This window comes from Panthera pardus, unplaced genomic scaffold, assembly GCF_024362965.1.
Source record: "Panthera pardus isolate Hobbes unplaced genomic scaffold, ASM2436296v1 HiC_scaffold_11, whole genome shotgun sequence".
Classification (NCBI taxonomy): domain Eukaryota; kingdom Metazoa; phylum Chordata; class Mammalia; order Carnivora; family Felidae; genus Panthera; species Panthera pardus.
In genome coordinates this window covers 102,170,946-102,193,702 of record NW_026526666.1, presented here as the reverse complement: position 1 = coordinate 102,193,702, position 22,757 = coordinate 102,170,946, and the positions used below count along the sequence as shown (strand labels likewise).

General features: G+C 48.2%; 1 protein-coding gene and 1 long non-coding RNA gene across 4 annotated transcripts in view; one reads left to right on the top strand and one right to left on the bottom strand.

Annotated features, from left to right (window-relative positions):
* The window catches only part of DNAJC11 (DnaJ heat shock protein family (Hsp40) member C11), a 66,793-nt gene extending 63,887 nt beyond the window's left edge, over positions 1–2,906 (bottom strand). For both annotated transcript variants that reach the window (XM_053899034.1, XM_019461253.2), the window contains exon 1: positions 2,774–2,906. In XM_053899034.1, coding sequence (XP_053755009.1) covers positions 2,774–2,845 — 72 coding nt within the window. In that variant the 5' untranslated portion in view covers positions 2,846–2,906. The remainder of the gene's footprint in view (positions 1–2,773) is intronic.
* LOC109274032 (uncharacterized) lies at positions 1,807–21,350 on the top strand. Of its 2 annotated transcripts, XR_002083389.2 has the most exons (3): positions 16,989–17,163; positions 18,675–18,983; positions 21,064–21,350. It is a non-coding gene; the product is annotated as an uncharacterized LOC109274032 (long non-coding RNA). The 2 variants fall into 2 exon arrangements; XR_008420899.1 differs by lacking the exons at positions 16,989–17,163; positions 18,675–18,983 and adding an exon at positions 1,807–2,414.
* Positions 21,351–22,757: the final 1,407 nt, after the last annotated feature.

Genomic DNA, 22,757 nt, shown 5'->3' with positions numbered 1-22,757 from the left:
CACAGAAGTCTTGTTTAGAGAAGAATCTGGTCCTGTCTAGCTGCCTGCTTCACTCTCTGAAATACAATACAAGTGGATATTTTGAAGTTTAAAACCTGGAAAAAGAGATTTGTAAGCTGGTTTTTAACATTTCTGTATTACTCCAATTTTAACTATGTATCAGGCTTGTAATTTTTCAAATTTTAAATAGAATTCCCCGGTTTTGGGTCAGGTTGCTTCCATTTGAGGTTTCTAGGGAAAAGTCTCTGAACTTCCTGAACACAGAGCGTTGAAGGTACTCTCTGGAAGGTGCTCTGAATAACTGGTGGGAAGAGGACCTTGCCTCCTACAGGTATATGTAAATGGCGTCAAGCTGCAGAACTGACAGCAAATAAACAGGTGTTATTGTCTCCTTCCAACCACACATGTAAGAGTTCAGATTACTTCTATTTTTCCTCTAACTCTCCAACTAAATCATGCTATTTCAACTTCAGGTTGATTTCTGATTTCACAAAACAAATCCTAGTAAATATCAAGTCCAGAGATCACCTTCAGAGCTTCTCTTCCAGTAGAATCTTCAGAGATAAAATCTGCACACACTTGATAACATTTTACACAGAGCTTGTGGACACAGGGAACACAAAGTGACTTTAGCAAGAGAACATGTTTCACAGGAATTTCACCTACAGCCATAAACATGAAAAGTGCCTCAACTCATTGGGAGAGATAAGACTTTTTTTTTTTTTTAAGAAATAAATATTTGACTCTCACTCATCAGTCCAATAACAATGGCAAATCCTAAGACCCCAGCATTTTTAAGGTATACCTCTGACAAATGCTTACCAAAGACTCTCGCCAAGTCTATTATTCTAGATCTTTTTGATCATCTGCAGCTGCCTAAGATTCAGTAAGCCTGGGGGCGCCTGGGTGGCTCGGTCGGTTAAGCGACTGACTTCAGCTCAGGTCATGATCTCACGGTCCGTGAGTTCGAGCCCCGCGTCGGGCTCTGTGCTGACCGCTCAGAGCCTGGAGCCTGTTTCAGATTCTGTGTCTCCCTCTCTCTCTGCCCCTCCCCTGTTCATGCTCTGTCTCTCTCTGTCTCAAAAATAAATAAACGTTAAAAAAAAAAAAATTGAAATAAGATTCAGTAAGCCTGGAAAATGGGATACATTGTTGCTCAATTACTGATAAGACCGACTGTAAACCAGTGGTAAGAAAGGCTGGTTTCAGAAAAGCTGGTTTCATATACTGCTTTGCTTCTAAGAACTGGAGAAAACTTAGTAACTAGCCAAACAGCTTCATTCAAAGGGAAAGAAACCCAAGGCCAAAGAAGTGATTCACCCCAAGCTTTACTGTTTATTACTTATGAGAACCTCCAGGTGCCTACGGCAGATAACATGACTTGCAGTTCCCCCCAGACAGTTCATTGTTCATAATGCGTGGTGGCTAACACATTTGGGGGATTTTTATGTGGGTGCCCAAGCTCACGGTACCAGAACTGGCAGCTCTGTAGTCTGACTAGTTATGACAGCAGAGCGGAAGCTCCGCCCGGACTTCCCAGGGATGAATTCAGGCTCTCGCACTTTCTACTGATGTGACTCTGGGCAAGTCACTTAACCTCTCTCTGCCTCAGTTTTCTGAGCTGTAAATCAAGGATTATCATAACATTTCCCTTAGGGGCCGGGGTGAGAAATGAACAAGATAATGTAACATAAAGTGTTCACTCGGCACGGAGCCCTGCACAAAAGCAGTACTCAAAAAATGTTGGCTATTACCGACAGACACGATGCACACCAACATTTATGCACGACACACATTTGACTGGTTTTGTCTACAACTTTGTCAAACTTGGCTAATTACGATCGCTGGGAAAAATGAGAGAGGGAATTAACGGTTCTCTAGCAGGGGTGGGAAGACCGAACCCGGCAGCTTAGAGATAAAAGATCCACCTTATGACCTGACCTTGGAAGCCTTCCTGCCCTTCACGCTGATGTCAGCTGGGCTGGTCAACAAGAAATGAAACTTCCTGGGCCCCTACTACGTGCCAGGCACAGCGTGAGACCCTATCTCTTACTGGGTGAGGAAACAGGGTGCAAACACTGGGCGTCTGGAAAGCGGCGCGCGTGCTGAGGCCGTGCTTGGGGCACCGCCTGCTTTCCTGGCTTTACGGCTTCTTCCTAAACTGCGGCCTCCGAATTGAGGCTGTAGGTTCGGGAGGCTCTTCCTTCAATTTCGGGACAGCAGCTCAGGGGACAGGAGGACACAAGCCACGCGCCTCGGGGCCTGAATTCACTTCAGAAGCCGGACGTCCCCATGGATACTCGGGAACCGGACAGACCCTCGTGGGAAGGTTTGCTGGTGGCTTTGACCTTGGTGCCTGAGACTCAGTTTCCCATTCTGCCGGCCGGGGGCGATGACCTAGCCCCTCGGCCAAGGTGAGTTTGTGAGCCGGACGAGGCACCGGGTCCTGGAGGGCCGGGAACCCCACTCCAAGAGCCTCCACCTCGGGGAGCCTTCTCCCTCCTGCGGGTACCGGGGCCTCTGGCCTTGCCAGGACGCGGGGCCCCGGCCGCCGAGAGCAGGGGCAGAGGCCGGCGGGACACCCCCAGTGCAAGGGTCGGGGCAGTGGGGACCGCCCGGTCGGCGGCCGGTCGCGCATGTCGGACGGGGTCACGCGGCCTCCCCGCCGGGTCCCGGCCGCCCGTGGCGGGGACGGAGCGGTGGCCGCCAGCCCGGCCCTCCCGAGCCACCGGGCGCGGCCTCCGCCCAGACGGCGTCCCGCCGCAGGCCTCACCTCCCTGCGCACGTTCAGCAACGAGTAATAGTCTTCATTGTCCAGCTCCTCCTCGCTCAAGGCCGTCGCCATCTTCGCAACCTTTCACCCCGCCAAACCGGCAAGGCCGTGCCCAAGAGGGACCGGCGAGCCGCGGCCCCAACAGCGCGGGCCAGCCCGCCTGCGCCACAGCGGCCCCTGGCGGACCGGAGTGGCGTCGCCGCCGCCCGCGCATTGCGGCAGCGCGCCTGCGCCCTGCGCCCCCGCGCGGCTGAGGGCGGGACGCGGCGCCGGGGGCCAGCCACGTGCTGCTCGTGATCCTGAAGCCAGCACGGCTCAGCGGGGACCGGACCGGGACGTTGCGGTCACACCTGGGGACTCCCTGTGTGCCCCACGACCTCTCCCTTGCCTCATCACCCCCTCCTCCCGCCGGCTACCAGTGCGGCGAGCATCCTGTCCCAAACAGCCCCACCTAGGCCACCCCCGTGAGGCCACCCAGGCCCGAGACTCCTCGAGGCCCCACTTGCTGGCTCGTCTTTGCACAGGAAACCCCCAGAACGGGATTGGTTCCTGCCTCCGTTGTTCTTTGTCTTTCCTCGCGGCCGTCCAGAACCCTGCCCAGAGGACCAGCCTCCTCATTATCGTTTTTTATTATTGCCCTATATTTAGGAGCACCTGACCATTTTTTCTGCTTCTTAACTGACGAGGCAATACCCATTTGGTTCCTAACATAATTGTCTCTGGCAGGCATATATACCTTCAGTCCCTATCCCAGAGCCGTCCTCTTGTAAATTTCTACCTTATAATTTAGCGGTGGAGTCTAATTGATTTCAACCTGGTGCCTGCTGTTTGGTGCATTATTAAAGATGTCTCGGTTACAATCATCTAAATAATTTAAATGTCTTCGAAAGGATGCAATTATCAAGAGAAGGTGGACAGCAGAGCTCCCATACTCTTGCCACCTGTTTGGTTCATGCTGACCTGTATCCATTCCTCATTATTTCTCAAGAGTGTGTGTTGTTCCTTAACTAAGGATCAGTTTAGAACCATCCCTGTTGCCCTTCCTAAGCAGGTCCCCTGGGAAGCCCCAAACACCTGTCTGTGGATTTGAGAAGTTGATTTCTTTCTCTTTCTAATTTTTGGCCAGATGTTCACCATCTGGGCCTGTGTGTGGTCCCTTCCAAGTTGCCCACCCCTCTTAGGATCTTTTGGCATGAGACACATAGGTGAGCTGAGGCAGGTTTATTGAGTCAGTCTGGAGCCGACCTCTGCCCGGGGTTGCAAAGGAAGAGCTGTTTCTCTAGCTGTGTGAGGCTTCTCCGCAGTAGCTTCCGCAGACCCTCACGTTCCGCAAGCTATCACAGCAATTTTTTACGGTCTTTCTTTTTTCTCCTTTGCAGAACAGTGATTAGGGCTAAGCTGCTTGCTGACATTTGCTGGTCTTTAAGAATTTCTTACAGAGAGAGAGGCTGGGGGGAAAAAAAACTACAGTGTTGAGACATTCCTTTTTTCCTTAGGTTTGTAGATGTTAATTGGGCCATAATGCTCAGTTGGGTAGAGAAATTCCTTGCTATCCTTCTTCTGCTTTGGAAAACACCGCCTCTAGGAATTATATAAACAGAACCTAACATATGTTTCAGAACGTTCAGGTCTGCGTTTCTATGATTGAGGATGACCTGGTTTTTATCGTCACCCGAACAAGATAAATAGTGACTCAGGGATGCTCTGTGTTTGTCCTCTCTCGGGCCCATGATGCTTTGTAGTATGGTTACTTGGAAAGTGGTTGTGACAAATGGAAAATAACTTAGATACACCACAGGCCTGAGAGTAAATTTATTTCGGAGGTTGGCTGTTTTGTTTCTCCCTCCAAAAACCCTAATCTCTGATGGGCAAAATAATGGAAACCAGGAACAGTACAAATTGATAAGTCACCACACCCATTCAACCGTTACTCGTGCCAGAGCAACGGACGAAACTCAGCCACATTAACTCATTGCCTTGCATTTTTTTAACTTTATTTATTTATATATGAGACAGAGACAGAGAGAGCAAGTGGGGGAGGAGCAGAGAGAGAGAGAATCCCGAGTAGGCTCCATGCTGAGAGTGCTGATGCGAGGCTCAAACTCGAACTGTGAGATGATGGCCTGAGCTGAAATCAAGAGTGAGGCATTTGAGGTGCACCTGGGTGGCTGAGTCCGTGAAGTGTCTGACTCTTGGTTTTGGCTCAGGTCACGACCTCGTGTTTTTTTGTTTTTGTTCTTAATTTTTTTTAACATTTATTTATTACTGAGAGACAGAGAGAGACAGAGCATGAGCAGGGGAGAGGCAGAGAGAGGAGGAGACACAGAATCCAAAGCAGGCAACAGGCTCTGAAGCTGTCAGCACAGATCCGATGCGGGGCTCAAACTCACGGACGGCAAGAGCATGACCTGAGCTGAAGTCGGACACTTAACCCACTGAGCCACCCAGGTGCCCCATCAGGTTTTTTTTAAAGAGTCAGGCACTTGCCTGAGCCACCCAGGTGCCCCACTGCCTTGCATTTTTGTTTTCTCTTTATTGGGTAAAGCCACAAACCAGTTTGTAATTTAGCTGCAAAGCCCAGCCTGGTATACTTATGTAATATATTTATATATACATGTGTATGTATTATATATGTATATATTATCATTTTTGAATTCTCTTAGCTATATTTAAAAAACATTTTTTTTAACATTTATTCATTTTTGAGAGAGAGAGACAGAGCATGAGTGGGGAAGGGGCAGAGACAGGGAGACACAGAATCTGAGGCAGGCTCCAGGCTCTGAGCTGTCAGCACAGAGCCCGACGCGGGGCTCGAACTCACAAACTGCGAGATCGTGACCTAAGCCAAAGTCGGATGCTTAACTGACTGAGCCACCCAGGCGCCCCAATTTCTCTTAGCTTTAAATAGAAAAGATAAAAACCTTGACCTTCACCACCATTTGTTTTTTATTTTTAATTTTTTTAATGTTTTTTATTTATTTTTGAGACAGAGACAGAGCATGAGCAGGGGAGGGGCAGAGAGACAGAGAGGGAGACACAGAATCTGAAGCAGGCTCCAGGCTCTGAGCTGTCAGCACAGAGCCCAACGCAGGGCTCGAACTCACAGACTGTGAGATCATGACCTGAGCCGAAGTCGGATGCTTAACCGACTGAGCCACCCAGGCGCCCCTAACCTTTACCACCATTCGTATTCAGAATGACCCGGAACATGTGGCCTTCCCAGGACTGCCTATCGGGAAGCTTCCTCTGTTTAATGGCTCTATCTAGTGCTGGGGCCCTCCTTTCTAGCACTAAATACAGGACTCAGTTAGATTTGAATTTCAGATATGCAGTGAATAATTGTTAGGATAAGTATACTAATATTGCATGGGGCGTATGCATATACTAAAAAAATCCATTGTGTGTCTGAAATTCATTTGGACTGGGAGCCCTGTAATTTTACTTGCTACTCATGGCATCCCCCAACTGGAACCCCTTCACTCCTTTCCCCTTTTCCTGAGTAGGACTCCTGAGAGATGAGGTTAGCAGCCTGACCCAACCCTGCACAGCTGGTCTGGATCCACACCCTTTCTCTATAATTCAGGAGGAAAAATTACCTCTAATCTTTTTTATTATTCTCTTGTCACTGAGTCCAGATTGGGACTCAGTGCCTGTTTGCCATTCATAGCCTGTTCTCTCTTTTCCTCCTGAACTCTGATAACCCTGTTAAGAGGAGTTAGGGGGAAAATATTCCTTAGCTAAAGAAAAGAAGGGAAAGTCTGCAGGCACTCAAGGATTAAATTTTCTTGATGGTATCTCCCCCCCTTAGCATTTCAGGGACGTGTCATTTACATCTTTAGCCAAGATGACAATTGCAGAAGGGTTGAGTCAGCCAGAGGAAGGGCCACTCCTGCAAGAACTGAGACAGTCCCACACCCCAGAGGCAGCCTGGCAGGGGGGGGGGGGGTCTGGCAGCAGTGCAGGGACGGACAGGGGGTGGGGAGGTGGGGTCACGCCTCACCAGGTTTCGACCTCACCATCCCGACAAAGTGTGCATCTCCGCAATCTCCGATTCAGAGCTCCTGCCTTTGGAACTCAGCATTTCACCTGCAAGGTGATCCATCCATTGTGCCAAGGGTACCGGTTTCCCTGCCGTTTGCAACTTTAGGTCCCTGGTCCCTGTGTGTTAATCCATCAGCACTCAGCTGGGGTCCTTTCCGAGCTGCTTTCTTGGTCATTCAGCGATATCAAAAATCCTTTGACCTTTGGCTCTGTCCACCACATCCATTCTCCGGTTGGTTCTTCCTCCTTCTCTACCTTTTTGCGCTTCTCCCGGGCTGTCGGGAGTAGCTGGAAAAGTCTTGGAAAACGCACAGTTGATGCTATCTGACTTCAACGAGCCCCCAGTGTTACTTGGTAAACCTATTGCATTCACCTCTTATTAAGCCTCTGTAAATTCCCCCACAGTGTCTCCTCAGCTTATCTTTAAGTTGGAAGGCAACAACCAGGAAAGGGCATTGGTGGTCCAGCAATTCACAAGAAGGACATGTTTTCTGTTTTAGTGGAATTAACCCTCCAAGGGGACCGGGCGGGGAAGTGGAGACAATAAACCAGTCACTTAATAAACAAGATAATTTCAGATGCTGAGTGCTGTATGGAAAATAAAACACGCTGATGTAACGGTGGGACGTCGCAGGTGGGGGGAGTTCACGTCAAGTTGGTTGGTTATGAAAGATCTATCTGAGGAGGTAATTTTGAACTGAATGACGGGAAGGATCCAGCTTGCGAGACCTCGGGGAAGAACGTTCTGGTGCAAAGGCTCAGAGACAGAAAGAAGTTTGATGTGCTCCAGGAACAGGGAGGGTGAAGCATAAGACTGATCGTTCAGTGAGCATGAAGCGTATCAGGTGGGGGCGGGGGGGTGGGGTGGGGGTGGGGGTGGGGAGGAAGCGGTAGGAAAAGGTGTTAGAGAAGCTCGGTTAGGGCTCGTGGAGGGCAGTGTTCAATAATTCAAATTTTATTCCAACCACGATGGGGAGCATGGAAGGATTTTAAGCAGGGAGGTGACATGGTCCTGTTTCCATCCCCCCCTCCGAAGGATTATTCCAGGGGGATGAGGCTAGAGGGAGCAAGAATGGAAGCAGCCCCTCCCCTCCTCCTCTGTTAGAGGCTATCACAGTGTTCTGGAAAGAGAGGGAGGTGGGCTTGCACTAAGATAGACGGGGGGCTGCACGGGGCTGGCAAGCATGGACCACTGGTTGCACTGGGGTCAACAGGAAGTGATGATAGGTTGGGTCTGGAGGGGGTGGGGGTGGAAGAGCGGAATCAGTGGTTAGTTACTCCTCCATTTTGGTTTGCGGTGCGGGGGGTGAGGCCATCTATGCTCCTGAGGAAGCTAGGGAAGCGGCAGGCTTTGGAGGGAGTAACCAAAAGTTCTACTTTGGAGAAGTAGACCTAAGTCTTTCTTAGACCTCCACGTAGAGGAGGTACCTGCTGCTTCTGCTTCCTTTCCACTCACTCTTTCCCTTCTTAAATTTTTTTTTTTTAACGTTTATTTATTTTTGAGACAGAGACAGAGCATGAACGAGGGAGGTCACAGAGAGAGGGAGACACAGAATCTGAAACAGGCTCCAGGCTCTGAGCTGTCAGCACAGAGCCCGATGCGGGGCTCAAACCCACGGACCGTGAGATCATGACCTGAGCCGAAGTCGGACGCTTAACCAACCAAGCCACCCAGGTGCCCCTCACTCTTTCCCTTCTTGCCATCAGACCCTCATTCCCATCCTTCACTAGAATTCCCTCCTCAAAGTTTCCAGTGACTTCTTGAGCCCCAGAGCCAATGGCATCTGTTTCCTCGCCATTGGCCTGGACCCCAGGCAGCATTAATGGCATTGCCTTCTTTTTCATTATAAGCTCTCCATCCTCCACTGCTCTGCTTTCTCTCTCTCTCGACCTCCATGTTGCTCTGTATTCATCATCCTTACTTCCTCCTGCTGGTATTCAGGACCCGTGTGATCTAGGTTCACACATCTTTCAGCCTTATAGCTCCTGACTTTCTTCATGGAGCTTTGGTTCTAGCCAGAAAAAAATTTTTTTAAATCTCTGAACCATTCTTGAACTTGGTTCTGAACCTTTCTTGCATCTCTGAGCTTCCATGAAGGGTCATTGACCTTCAGCTTAAACAAACACCGTGTGGTATTTTTTTGAGTATGGGGTCTGCTGTTGAACAATGCTCTCAACTTTTGTTTATCTGAAAAGATCTTTATCTGTCTTTATTAATATTAAGGGATTTTTTTTCCGCTCAGGGTAGAGGAATCTAGTTTGGCAGCTCTTTTGTTTTCCAGCACATTGTTCCCAATACGGTTTCACTTCCTTTAGATGTCTGGGATTACTGCCGTGACATGATTCTCTTGTTTCTTTGGGGATCTCAATTAAGCGTGTTAGACCCTCTCAGTGTATTCTGTATGCTTTTTATTCTCTTTTGTATCTTCCTTCTTTTTGTCTCTATGGCTTCTTTGTGGATAGTTCTCCATGACCAGTCTTCTACTTCTCTATACTTCTCTCATTTTCCTAATTTTTTTTTTTTTGCTACTTTATTGGAGTATAGTTTACGTGCAATAAAATGCGCATGTTTAAAGTGAAAAATTTTATGAGTTTGACACATGTATGTGCCTGCGAATCCATTACAATAAATAAGATGATGAACTGCCAATCTGCTACTTATCATTGTAGATTAGTCTGCATTTTCTAGAATTTTATATATGGAACATACATCCTGTCCCACAGCTGTCATCTTGCATCTTCCCTAGACTGTCACTGTAGGATGACCCATTCCCTGTCTTCACTGTTGGCACCCCTGTTCCTGAATGCCTTATTTTCTATTTGTTTGTTTCATTCCCCTCCTTTTTTTAATGTTTATTTTTGAAAGAGAGAGACAGAGCATGAGCAGGGGAAGGTACAGAGAGGCACACACACAGAATCCAAAGCAGGCTCCAGGTTCTGTGCTGTCTGCACAAGCCTGATGCAGGGCTCAAACCCATGAATGATGAGATCATGACCTGAGCCGAGGTCGGACGTTTAACCGACTGAGCCACCCGGGCACCCCTCCTTGTTTTTAATGGAGTAAATCTTTCCAGGTTTTTGAGAACTTGGATACCCTTATCCTACCTTTATATTTGATAGTGAGTTTGCTAGGTGGATAGTTTGACTGGGTACAAAAGTCTAGGTTCGAAAGACTTTTCCTCATAATTTTGAAGGCATTGGTTTACAACCTCAGTTTCCCAATGTTGCTGGCAATAAGATGGACCCTGTTCTAGTTCCTATGGCTTTGTAACTGTTTTTTTTTTCTTCTTTCTTTGGAAACATTGTTTTTATTCCTGGTTTTCTGAAATTACATGATGATGTACCTTGTATAGATCTTCTAAAATGGATTGTGCTATGCATTCAGTGGGTTCATTTCTGTCCATTGGAGAAATATATTCTTTTGTTTGTTTGTCTGTTTGTTTGGGGGGGGGAGGGGCAGAGGGAGAGAGAGAATCTAAAGCAGGCTCCACACTCAGCACAGAACCCAACATGGGGCTCGAACTCACGAACAGTGAGATCATGACCTGAACTGAAATCAAGAGTTGGACACTTAACTGACTGAGTCACTCAGTCAGAAATATCTTAGACTGATATATCTGGATATATCTGATATATCTGGAGAAATATCTTAGACTGATAACTTAATTCCACTTAATTGGTTTTTGGGGTTTATTCTTATTGGAGCTATGTTTATTGTGACGCCAGACCTCCTGGACTGATTCCCACATGCTTTTATTTCCATCCTTTTGTTCTTTGAGTCTTTGTTGGAGATGCAACTATATCTATCAGTTCTTCTATTGATTTTTGAAAAATACTTGTCATAATATATTTTTTAAAAATTTCCAGGGGCACCTGGGTGGCTCAGTCAGTTAAGTGTCTGACTTTGGCTCAGGTCATGATCTCGTGGTTCATGCATTTGAGCCCTGTGTCAAGCTCTGTGCTGACAGCTCAGAGCCTGGAGCTCATTTCAGATTCTGTGTCTCCTTCTCTCTCTGCCCCTCCCCCGCTCACACTCTGTGTGTGTCTCTGTCTCTTGCTCTCAAAAATAAATAAACATTAAAAAAAATTTTAAATTTTCCAGAGCTCTTTCTTGTTCTTTGATTATTTTATCTTTAAAATAGGTTTGTATATGCAATTTGTTCTCTTGTATTTCTGAGAATGTATTTAAGTTTTATTCTACCTTTTCACTTTTTGTTTTTCCTCCTAGTTATTTTTCCCCCTGTTTGTTTTGGCCTTTGTGGGTATGTGTGGGTGGGTGGAAGGGACTTTTCTCAAAACTCTGGTGATCCTTGGCTGTCTATTCATGGGAGCCCCGTGTACATGTTGAAGACTACTCTTCAGGGGGGCTCTTAGAGAGTTGTCAGGTAAGGTCCCCCACATGTCAGATCTGTAGGTCTTTTCTCTTGGGTGTATTGGTTTTCCCAGGGAGGAGTCCTACTTTTCCCTCTGCCTGGGGTAGGTAAAAGCTCTGTAGGAAAGGGGACGGGAATAGCATTTCATTACAATATCTGCTATCTACCTTTGCTTTGTTATCTAGACTCCAGGGCCTTTCCTGTCGAGCCTCAGCAATTAATAAACCCCCTACAGGGTGCAGGTGGGGCTGTAGTTGCCTGACTGGCTAGATTGGGGAAAGATTTGAGGTTCTAAACTATCTGCACATAGACTAGCAACACACATGTCCAGCCTCCAATTCCTGAATCACTCCTGGATCCTGTAGCACAAACCAGCCCACTTTTCAGTTGTCTTCCCTGACCTCACAAGCATTTAGCCAAGTGGAGAAAGCTGTAACCCAAGTTTGTTACAAAGGGCCCCTCCATTTTCCATCTTCCAAATTGTTGTCGCATCTTTTGTCCAAAGTTGTCTCTTACATGCATTGTGTCCATGTGTATTTATACTTAGTTCCTTTGTTATCCTTTCATTGGGATTTCTGGAGGGAGCAAAGACAACCTCCTATCTGTGTCTCATCAGGTTTAATCTCAGTCCTTTTGTACAACGTAATGTCCATTCATACCACTTATATTCCACTGACAAATTTCCATCCTTTACACGTTTATTTCCTCTGTTAGACTGTAAGCTCTGGAGGCAAGTGCTTGAAATAGTTTGTATTTTATTTCCAACAGCGTTGTGTGTCTGCATGTAATAAGAGCTTAACGTACATGCATGTATTTAACGTGCACTGAAACCAAGAGGAAAGAGAGCTCGAAGCAAAAGATGATGGAAGTGGGGAAGCAGAGAGATGTTTTCATCCACTGATAGGCAGGGCGACAGAGCTCACGCTGAGGTGCCAGGGACCCCAGGAGCCCAGCAGAGAGCCAAGGGAAACTCTAAGCCTTTCTGAATTGGGGTCGGTCAGCCTTCTTCACAAACATCCCTGATCTCAGGAAATACGTGGTTCTGTAGTGTGATAAGCTGCCCAGCTCCCTTACCCGTCGTTTCTTGGGGACCCCAAGGAGAGACAGGTGGAGGTGGCTTTGTCACAGAGGGGACCCGCTTTGACCATAGAGTCACGCCAGTTTTGAAGAAATGTCTTCTTTTTAAACTTATTTGCTTTTTTGAGAGAGAGAGCACAAGTGGGGGAGAGGGGCAGAGGGAGAGAGAAAGAGAGAACCTCAAGCAGGTTCCATGCTCAGCACAGAGCCCAATGTGGGGCTCGATCTCAAGACCCTGGGATCATGACCTGAGCCGAAATCAAGAGTTGGACACTCAACTGACTGAACCACCCAGGTGCCCCAAAGAGATGTCTTCTTTTAAATTAAGTGCCAACTTCAAAGAAAAACCTATGGGTATTTTGTTGGTTGGCTGGTTATTTTAATTTGTTTTTACATGTTTTCTCCCTGAAACAGAAGTTATTATCTAGCAAGAAGCCAGGGGGTTCCAGAAGTAGATAGATCAGCAGCTCAATGATACCCAGGAAGAAGGCAGTTTCCAAGTCGTCTCTGGCATTCTTGGGATTTGTGTCTGCTTAGGCTAGATCGTCTTACAGCGCCTGGATGGCTGCTGTAGGTCATTAAAAAAAAACACATATGAGTATTTTATCTTACAGAGATAGCAGGAGTCCTTGTAGGGAGGGGAGATGAAGAGTTTTTTAATAGGTGTAGAGTTATAGAGTTTCAGTTTTGCAAGATGGAAAGCGCTCTGGAGATTGGTCACACAACAACGTAAATGTACTTACTCTATTGATCAGTACCCTTAAAAATGCTTTAGGTGGGGGCACCTGGGTGGTTTGGTCAGTTGAGCATCTGACTCTTGATTTCAGCTCAGGTCACGATCTCGTGGTTCCTGAGTTCGAGCCCCCCCTAGGGCTCTGCACCGTCACAGAGCCTGCTTGAGATTCTCTCTCTCTCTCCTTCTCTCTCTCTTCCCCTCCCCTGCTCTCGCTCTCTCTCAAAATAAACAAATAAATGACACAAAATGGTTTAGGTGGTAAATTTTATGTTATGTGTATTTTATTACAATTAAACATTTTAAAAAAATATATTGGGAGTCTTGATCTCTTGACTTTGGGTGGCTTTTATTTTTTTATTTATTTATTTTTTAAAAAAAAAATTTTTTTCCCAACGTTTATTTATTTTTGGGACAGAGAGAGACAGAGCATGAACGGGGGAAGGGGCAGAGAGAGAGGGAGACACAGAATCGGAAACAGGCTCCAGGCTCTGAGCCATCAGCCCAGAGCCCGACGCGGGGCTCGAACTCACGGACCACGAGATCGTGACCTGGCTGAAGTCGGACGCTTAAACGACTGCGCCACCCAGGCGCCCCATGGGTGGCTTTTAAATCCAGAAGATTTTATCCTTGATTCCTGATCCCACTGTCGTCAGGAAAGCCAAGCAGTTAGCAGAAATGTTGCCTGTCAGAGATTGAAAGTTCTAGAACTCAGGGGCGCCCGGGTGGCTCAGTCGGTTGGGTGTCCGACTTTGGCTCAGGTCATGATCTCACGGTTTGTGAGTTCGAGCCCCGCGTCGGGCTCTGTGCTGACAGCTCAGAGCCTGGAGCCTGCTTCGGATTCTGTGTCTCCCTCTCTCTCTGCCCCTCTCCTGCTCACGTGCCCCCCCCCCCCAGAAAAAAAAAAAAAACATAAAAAAAATAAAACTCAAGACGCTTCTAGAAAGGTCAGAGCAGGGTGTCCAACCTCAGTGCTATCAACATGTGGTGCTGGGTAATTATGGGGCTGTCCTGTGCGCTGTAAGAGCTTAGTACTATCCTGACCTCTACCCCCTTGATGCCAGTAGTATCCCTCCCCAGCTGCAACAACCAAAAATGTCTCCAGATATTGCCAGAAGCCTCTTAGGGGACAAAATCACCCTAGTCAAGAACTCTGGGTTAGAGGTGAGGACACTGGTCATGAACCACAAGGTCATGAACCCCTCTTCTCTGACGTCGGCTTCTCCTACTTTCCGCGCGCAGGAGAAAGATTTTCCAGCTTCTAGAATTAAATGGATTGAAAAAGGAAAATATTTAAACTACCATTTATAGAATATTTGCCATGTGCCAGACACTGTGCTAACGGATTCCTCTCATTTAATTTTCCAATGTAATTACTGATAGCTTCACTTGACAGAGGAGGCAGCTGGGCTCAGGCAGGTTCTCGTCCCAGCCCTCAGAGCTCGTAAACCTCAAAACGGATTCAGACGCAGGTCTGTCTCCTTTTAGGACTGCCTTTACGTTCAATCGTTATTTCGCTTTTAGACTGATTTGTATAATGATGTTTCAGAGGACCTTGAGCCGTACGTGTGGTGACGTCAGTTTTGTCTTCTCCTTCCCTCGGACACGTGGTGTGTGAAGATGTTATCAGGGACCCGCGAGGGCGGGGAATGTTCTCTTGCCCACTTAACAGCTCTGACTCCAACATGAAGTGTCTGTGAGTGAGGACACCTTGCATCCCCTGGCCAGGCAGGTGGCTAAGGGACCCAACATCATCCCCTTCCCAGTCGGAACGCTGCTCGAATGTCCCTTAACCAGCAGAGGGCAGACCTGTGGTCCCGATCGGCACAAGTGGGCAAAGAAAATTGTTCTTGAAGGTTTGGAACGGAGGGGGAGACGTTTCAGGAAAATGGCAGCTGCAACCCTCGCTTGTCCAGAGGCGGGGCTGTTTTTCTATTTTTGTGGACAATGTATTTAATCGTCCTGTGCTCTCAAAAATGCATAACCTCCTTCCGTAAAGATAACGTAAAGTTGCCAGACCACCTCGACTTTGCTTTCCTACTCCTGACTCCTCACTAGTACGCTGATCTTGGTCTGGAGTGTGGTGTTATAGGAGCGAGAATTGCCTCTGCTGTGAAACACCATTAAGAAGGAGGGGGTTTTCCTCCGCATCCTCCTATCTGGTAGGCTCTCCAGGGCTCACTGGGGCCATGTGTTCAAACCCCAGCACGCTCCCCCCGGCAGGACGCTGAATCCAGAAGGGGACGGATGCATTGAAAGAGCTCATGAGAAAGGAAATTACCCACAGGACCTTTTGCCAAAATTCTATCCGGGCTGAAACTCTGACGAATCCCCCCAAATCTTCATTTTTACAAGCTCGCCTGCACGAAAACCGCAGGAAGGGTAAACAACAACTTCTCCAAGTTGGTGCAGTTCCCCGGAGAAGCGGGCTTTCACCCGCTGCCTGGCCCTTCTGCTCCGTGCCTGGCAGAGCCGTATGAATCATGTTCATGCAGAGGCTTTTCCCTTCCCGTCCCTGTGACCACCCGCATTTCTGGGGGGTCGAACGTTTTCAGAATCTCTTTTGCACTGGCGGGGTGGGACGTGGTGAGGGTGAGGAGGAGCATTTATTTCCCCTTCCCACTGGGCTGTTCTCCTCACTCCCAGATGCGTCCGATTACGATGTGCCTGATTATGTTCAACGTTGTGACTGAGCCTAGTACAACGGTCGTCTGGGAAAAATCCAAAGAATGTCACAGATTCTGCTTGTCTGATGAGGGGAGAGGAAGGTCCCCACTCCGAGCAATGACTTTCCTGCAGAAACACTCCACCTCTCACATTCCTGTGCTTCCAGCCAAGCTTCAGTAATTAGTTCCTTGCGAACAATGCAAAAGGACAAAAGTTTCAAGGTGTGGGATCACCATGGCAACGACGCAGCTTCCCCGCCGAGCCCGGGTCTCAGAATGATAGGAACTGGTCATGACATTCCTCTGAAATTGGCCAAAGCCTCAAGACCCGCAGGATTGCCAATTCAGGGCCGAGAATGTGAATCTTTGCATCTCCCCGGGCACAGTGGGTGTTGCTGGGTGGCACAGAGGCCCCCAGAAAGGTACGTCCACGTCTTCATTCCTGTGAATGTGACCTTACTTGGAAAAAGGGTCTTTGCAGATGTCATTAAGGATCTCGAAATGAGATCATCCTGGATTTAGGGTGAGCCCTAAATCCAAAGGCAGGTGTTCTTAGGAGAAAACGTAGAGGGAGATTTGAGACACGGACACACAGGGAAAGAATCCACGTGAAGACGGAGGCAGAGGCTGGAACCACGTGTCTGCAAGCCAAGGGACGCCAGGAGCCCCCAGAGGCTGCAAGAGGTAGGAAGGATTCTCCCCTAGAGTCTTCAGAGGGAGCGTGGCTCTCCTCATATCCGGATTTCAGACTTCGGCCTCCAGAACTGTGAGAGAATAAATTTCAAGTCTCGAACCCCCCCAGTTTGTGGTACTTTGTGACCGTAGCCACAGGAAACTGATACCATGGGTGATTTCTGCTCCCTCCATCCCACACCTTCCTATGCTTGAGTTACAGCAAAGAGCCCTTTCCCACCCACTGTGGAACACGCTTTTTGCATTAGAAAAGAAGAGGAAAAAAGTAAAGCAGATTCGGGCTGGGACATGTCGCCGGCCAGGTCATCAGAACCAACTCTGGGGTCGGTGGGCTCTACTCGGGCTACCAGTGCTCATCCTGGGGACCCCGAGAGTGCTGCTCTCCCTCTCGTACGGCTCCGTGCCTTTTCCTGTCCTTCCCTCTGCCACAGGCTTACTTGAAAGCTAGTTTTCAGTGCTGCTACTCCTGTCTCGCTCTGGTCAGAATCCCCATTTCTGTGTGTGTGGCATCATGAATGGTTTCCATGGAAACGAAAGGTTGAGCTAGAACGGTGCCAACGCGCATCTAAACTTCAGAATTGAACAGGGGCTATTGTTTTTGCCAGCCATGGGGTTTCATTCCTTCTGAAGATGTCACGGGGGATTTTGGAATGTGTGCCCGTGACTTCCCGGTTTTCTCTCCTTTTCCGGCCCCCCTGGCTAACGAAACATGGACTGACTGACGCGGGAGCGCCGCGGATCCTGACATTCCTAGCTCTTCAGGCTCTCCCTTGGTTTTGCATGTGCGTGTAAATGGTAACGAGTAAGGTGAGATTTGCTGTAAACAACCAGATGGTCCCCACAGGGTAGGCTGCAGGTGAGATGGAAATTCTAGCAGGAGATCTCACGGCCCGAACTTTGCCAATCTAAACTCATCTTTGGTTTAGCGTATCAGAACCAGCAGACAGAAGGGGAAAGTGGACCCAAAGCTCCGTGCGTGCCCTCATGACCCTGAGGACGGGGGCTGGGGGTTGACACCTGCTTCCTGTCAGTACCAGAGGCGTGGCCTCCGGTGCGCACGCTTTTCCTCCGCGGGTTAGTCACGGGGAGAAGCAGACCGTCCCCAGCCCTCTAACTGGCTCCCGGTGACTGGTGGAGGAGCCCGGGTATAGACTGTGTGGATCACTGAAGTTCCGCACCCCTGCTTTACAGGAGACGCCACCTGGTAGCTCTTACTGCAGAGTAAGTAAGCGTGGGGTGGGGGTAGGTAGGGTGACCATATTGTCAAGGTGGAGTGCGTCTCAGAATTTAAGGAGCTGCTGTTAGTCATCTCAGACCCACAGGCACAATCTGGACTGTCCCTGGAAAAGAGGGCCATCAGGTAACCCTACCTTTAGGCCAACCTGTACCCCACTCCACTAAAGATCCCAGTGTTGAAGTGCCCTGTGACTCAGTGCTTGGACCTCTTTTTTCTTTTATTTATTTATTTATTTTTAATGTTTATTTGTTTTTGAGAGAGAGAGAGAGAGAGAGTGAGAGAGAGAGCAGGGGAGGAGCAGAGAGAGAGGGAGACACAGAATCCGAAGCAGGCTCCAGGCTCTGAGCTGTCGGCACAGAGCCCGACGCGGGGCTCGAGCTCACAGGCCGCGAGATCGTGACCTGAGCCGAAGTCGGACGCTTCACCGACTCAGCCACCCAGGCGCCCCCCCACCCCCTTTTTAAAAAAAATCTTACATAGTCCCCATACCGGTGCTGCCCAGTGGAATTGCAATGATGGAAATGCTCTACATCCGTACTGTCCAATATAATAGCCACTAGTCAAATGTAGCTGTCGAGTACTTGAAATGCAGCTGATGTGATTAAGTAAGGCAACTTTAAGTTTTACTTGATTTTAATTAATATACATTTAAATGGCCGCATCTGGCTAGTGGTTACTATTCTGGACAGTGCAGACCCAGATAATTTTTTTTTTTCCCAGCCGGGCTCATGGCTTTAAGTACCACCCACAGATTCTGACCCCCAAATCTGTCTAGCCACCCCATCCTCTCCCCTCACATCCAGATCCATATATCCCATTTGATGTATTTACTTGTATGTCTAATGGGCACCTCAGACTTAACACAGGCAAAACTAACCTTCTGATCACAATATGATACCACTTCAAGCCCATTTAGTAGGGCTATTAAAAAACAAACAAAGAGAAAACAGCAAGTGTTGGCAAGGACTCCCGCACACTGCTAATGGGAATGTAAAATGGTGCAGCTGCTGTGGAAAATGATAGGGCAGTTCCTAAAAAATGTAGACAGAATTATCATATAATTGAGGCATTCTACTCCCAGGTATCTATCCCAAAGAACCGAAAGCAGGGACTCGAACAGACATTTGTATGCCCGTGTTCAGAGTAGCGTTATTCACGAGGGCGGAAAGGTGGAAGAAGGCCAAGGGTCCATCCACGGACGAGCGTGGTCCATACACGCAATGGGATATTGTTCGGCCTTAAACAAGAAGGGGATTCTGACACGCTATAATGTGGATGCACCTTGAAGTTCATCCGTGATGCTGAGTGAAGTGAGCCGGTCGCAAAAGAACAAACACTGTGAGAGTCCACTTACGTGAGGTTCCTAGAGCAGTCAGCTCACAGAGACAGAGTAAGGCTGGTGATTGCCAGGAGCTGGGGAGCGGTGGGGGTGTTTAAGGAGTTCAGCGTACCTGTGGGGAAGATGTAAACATTCTGGACATGGATGGTGGTGATGGAGGCACAACACACGTATCAGGTGCCCCAGAGCCGTAGCGTTAAAGGTGGTCAAACTGGTAAATTTTGTCACGTAAAACACCCGAGTCTTCGCATTCCAGTAATTTCTGATCTTCCTTCTGATGTTTCCTTCATACCTGCTCCTTATGCAGACTTCTTGTCCCCCTTAATACCACCTCGATTTTTCCATTGGCGGGAGCCAAAGACCCCTTCTTTCTCTTCCAGGCCACCTCCGGCCCACCACTAAAGCTCAGCTGTGCCTTCAGATACGCGCTCAGAACCTCACCACAGGTCCTGTCACCCACCATGCTGGGCCAGGGGTCATCCCTCCACACACGTGTCCGCTGATTTTTCGTGTCACCAGGAGGGCCAGCGTGTCTTTGCTAGGACCCGGAAGCCCCGCCTTATCTGTCCTGTTGCACAAGCCTCTTCCTGTTCCTCACACATCCCAGGAATGTCCCTGCCTGCAAGGTCTTTGCTCCAAATCTTTGCGGCCCACCCCCAGCCCCAACTTCTTAGGTGTGTACCCATATCTCAGTGAGCCCTTCCCAGGCCACCCTGTCGAAAATTTCAGCACCTCTCCTGCCAACGCTTCCTGTCCTCCTTGCTCACTTTCGTCTTGCGCTCATCCCCTTTCATCAATATCTAAACATATTATATGTTTTATTCATCTTGTTTATTTTCAGCCTCCCTGCTAAAATGTATGATGTTTAAGGCAGGGGTTTCAAAATCTCTTTCGTCCTCTTCTTTTCTCACCGCGCCCAGTAAATGCGTGTTACATTAATGAAGGAATGCAGACGTTTAGGGGACTCCTCAGGACCCATCTCTTTTCGGGACTCTTCTTTGATTGACATAGAACTACCCTCAGCTCTTTAGGGTTCAGTCTGCATGAAGCACCTTCATAAGCCTGGTTTACATTTCACTGAAGTCATTGGTCCTGTCAGGGCGACGTTGCCCCCTCAGGGGCCCTTCGGCAGGGTCAGGAGACACTTTTGGTTGTTAAAAGGGGCAGGAGGTGGCTACCTGTACCTCTAGTTGGTAGAGGACAGGGATTTTGCTGAACATCCTGCAATACACAGGACAAAGAATTATCCCAAAACGATGTTACTTGTGCAGAGGTCAAGAACCCCTAATTCAACCTAGTCGTATGACAAGTTATCTAGTCTCCGTGTAATAAGAGATGAATTCCTTGAGGGCTGTTTTAGGCTGGGTTGTGCCCTCCAAAAAAGATATGTGGAAGTCCCAACCCCTCATACTTCACAATGTGACCTTACCTGGCAATAGGGTCTTTAAGTTGAGGTCACCAAGATGACTTGGCAAGAGGTCATCAAGTTGAGATGAGGTCATTAGGGTGGGTTCTAATCCAATGTGACGGGCGTCCTTATGGAAAAGGGAAACCTGGACACAGACATGCAGCCAGGAAAGACCACGTGAAGACAGAGGGAGGGGTGGCCGTGCGACTGGAGCCCTGTAGCTACAAGCCGAGGGTCACCAAGGACATCCGTCTGCCATTGAAGCTGGAAGCTACAGAGAAGGATCCTCCCTCCCCCTTCCCCCCCTCCCCACCCCCCAAGGTCCTCAGGTAGAGCTCAGGCCTGCTGACTGTGAGAGAAGAAATTTCTGTTGTTTTAAGCCACCTAGTTTTTGGCACTTTGTTAGGGCAGCCCCAGGAAGCTAATACAAGGTCAGAGCCAGTGCTAAATCCGAACCTGATACTAATGGGGTTTATACCCTGTGACAATTAAATTAGTGTCTTGGAAAAATGAGAGAGTTCACCAGGATGGTGGTTAGATTCTCATACGGGAGGAGAGACAAGGATATTTAGTCTTTTGGGTATTATGAAACTCATGACCTAGAGTTGGCCAAGAGCACTTGGATGATAGATGTTCAAAGCCACCAGTCGCCAAAGCCTTTCATGGGAAAATTACCCTAGCACAAAGTGCTTTTTGCTAATATTAACTTTGGTTCCATTTCAGATCAATGGAGGCAAAAAACCAGGAGATCCCATAAATCCCGTCGAGCTCGTCACAGCTGCCAAATTATGCCCTGATAAAGCTTTTGGTGGCTAACGATATGGCCGTTCACCCGGAGTGGATGCGGCCGGGAGGGAGGTTTCTGGAGAGCATCTGGCCCTCGGTGGAGACACTTGTCCTGAAGCGTTATCTGAAGGCCCTCTGGCCCTAACGAAGGGTGAAGCTTTGAACGTGATTATTTCTAAACAAATAAATAATAAGGATAACTTAAAAATAAACAGAGATCTCGATTTAAAGGCTACTTGTTGTCTCAGGACCAAGATTAACAGCGAGTGGCAAGTTTTTGTGAGAGATAATGTCTTTTCACATATAAAAGATCCTATTGATTTCCTGTTGGTATTATCCCGAGAATGTGCAGCGTGCATCTATGGAGCAGAGACAATCTTCCATCACTTGCTTTATGGGAAGAGAATGGTTATTGTATCTCTTCCCATAAAATATAATCTCTTTTCCTCTTCCCCCCCCCCCAAAAAAAAAAAAATCTACCTGTTCCTCTGGGAATTTCCAGTTGTAATCTGGGGAAGTGAATTGATTTTTTTTTTCTTTTCTTTTGCATGTGCCAGGATTTTTATATTTGGCTTCTTTACATTTTCTCATTGTTCTCTGGAGTCTGGCTTTTCCAGATTGTTATTTGAGCCCGTCTAAAAATTCCTTTAAAATCAGTGCCATTGAAACACACGTGATGGTGGATGTCAGGTTCCCTGTGACTTGCTTAGAAGGGGTGCCCCTCCTTTATCCTCCAACCGGGGGCTGGTGTGAGTGCCTGGGAGGGCTTTGGAGACAATGAGAGCTTGCCTAGTGTGTTGCAACAGGATAAAAATGCAAAACAAAAACAAAAACAAAAACAAAAACCCCCAAAACCAAAACAAAACCCAAAACCCAATCGCTGAAGGAAGGAAATGTTCTTCTTAGGATGGGGGCTCTCGGCATCACCTCCGGGCATGTCTTCAGGATCAATGCAGATGTCAGGGCAAAGTCCTTCCTATTTAAATATTGTGCTCTGAGAAGCCGTGGCTTCCTAAGCTAATGAGTGTGGCTATGTCCAGACCTCACACATGGAGGTCTGCGAACTGTACAGGCAGCTGCAGAGCCTGTCCTGTGGCTCGGCCCTCGCCTCTTTATTAACGCAGAGCCTCCCCTCATTGGCCTAGCCCAGCCCTGCCCACCCTTCCAGGCTCAAGTCCCGCACAAGTGCCCGCCACACTCTCTGCCCTCCACACTGTTCTTCCTCTCTTGCCTGAACTCCTGTGGTGCTCTGGAATGCATCCTCCCGCGGGCACCAGATGACAGCCACCTCTCCTTGTACCTGCGCTGGGGTGCAGCTCAGCCACGGGGGCTCAGAGCCTGGAGCCTGTTTCAGATTCTGTGCCTCCCTCTCTGTCTCCGCCCCTCCCCCACTCCTGCTCTGTCTGTCTGTCTGTCTCTCAAAAATAAACAAACATTAAAAAATTAAAAATAAAAGAGAGAGAGAGTGTGTGTGTGTGCTTTACATTATAAATCTCAATGTTATGGGCTGAAATGTGTTCCCCCAAATTCATACGTTGAACCCCTAGCCCCCGGCACCTCAGAATGTGACTGTATTTGGAGATGGGGGACTTTGAAGAGGAGATGAAGTCAAATAATGAGATCATTAGGGT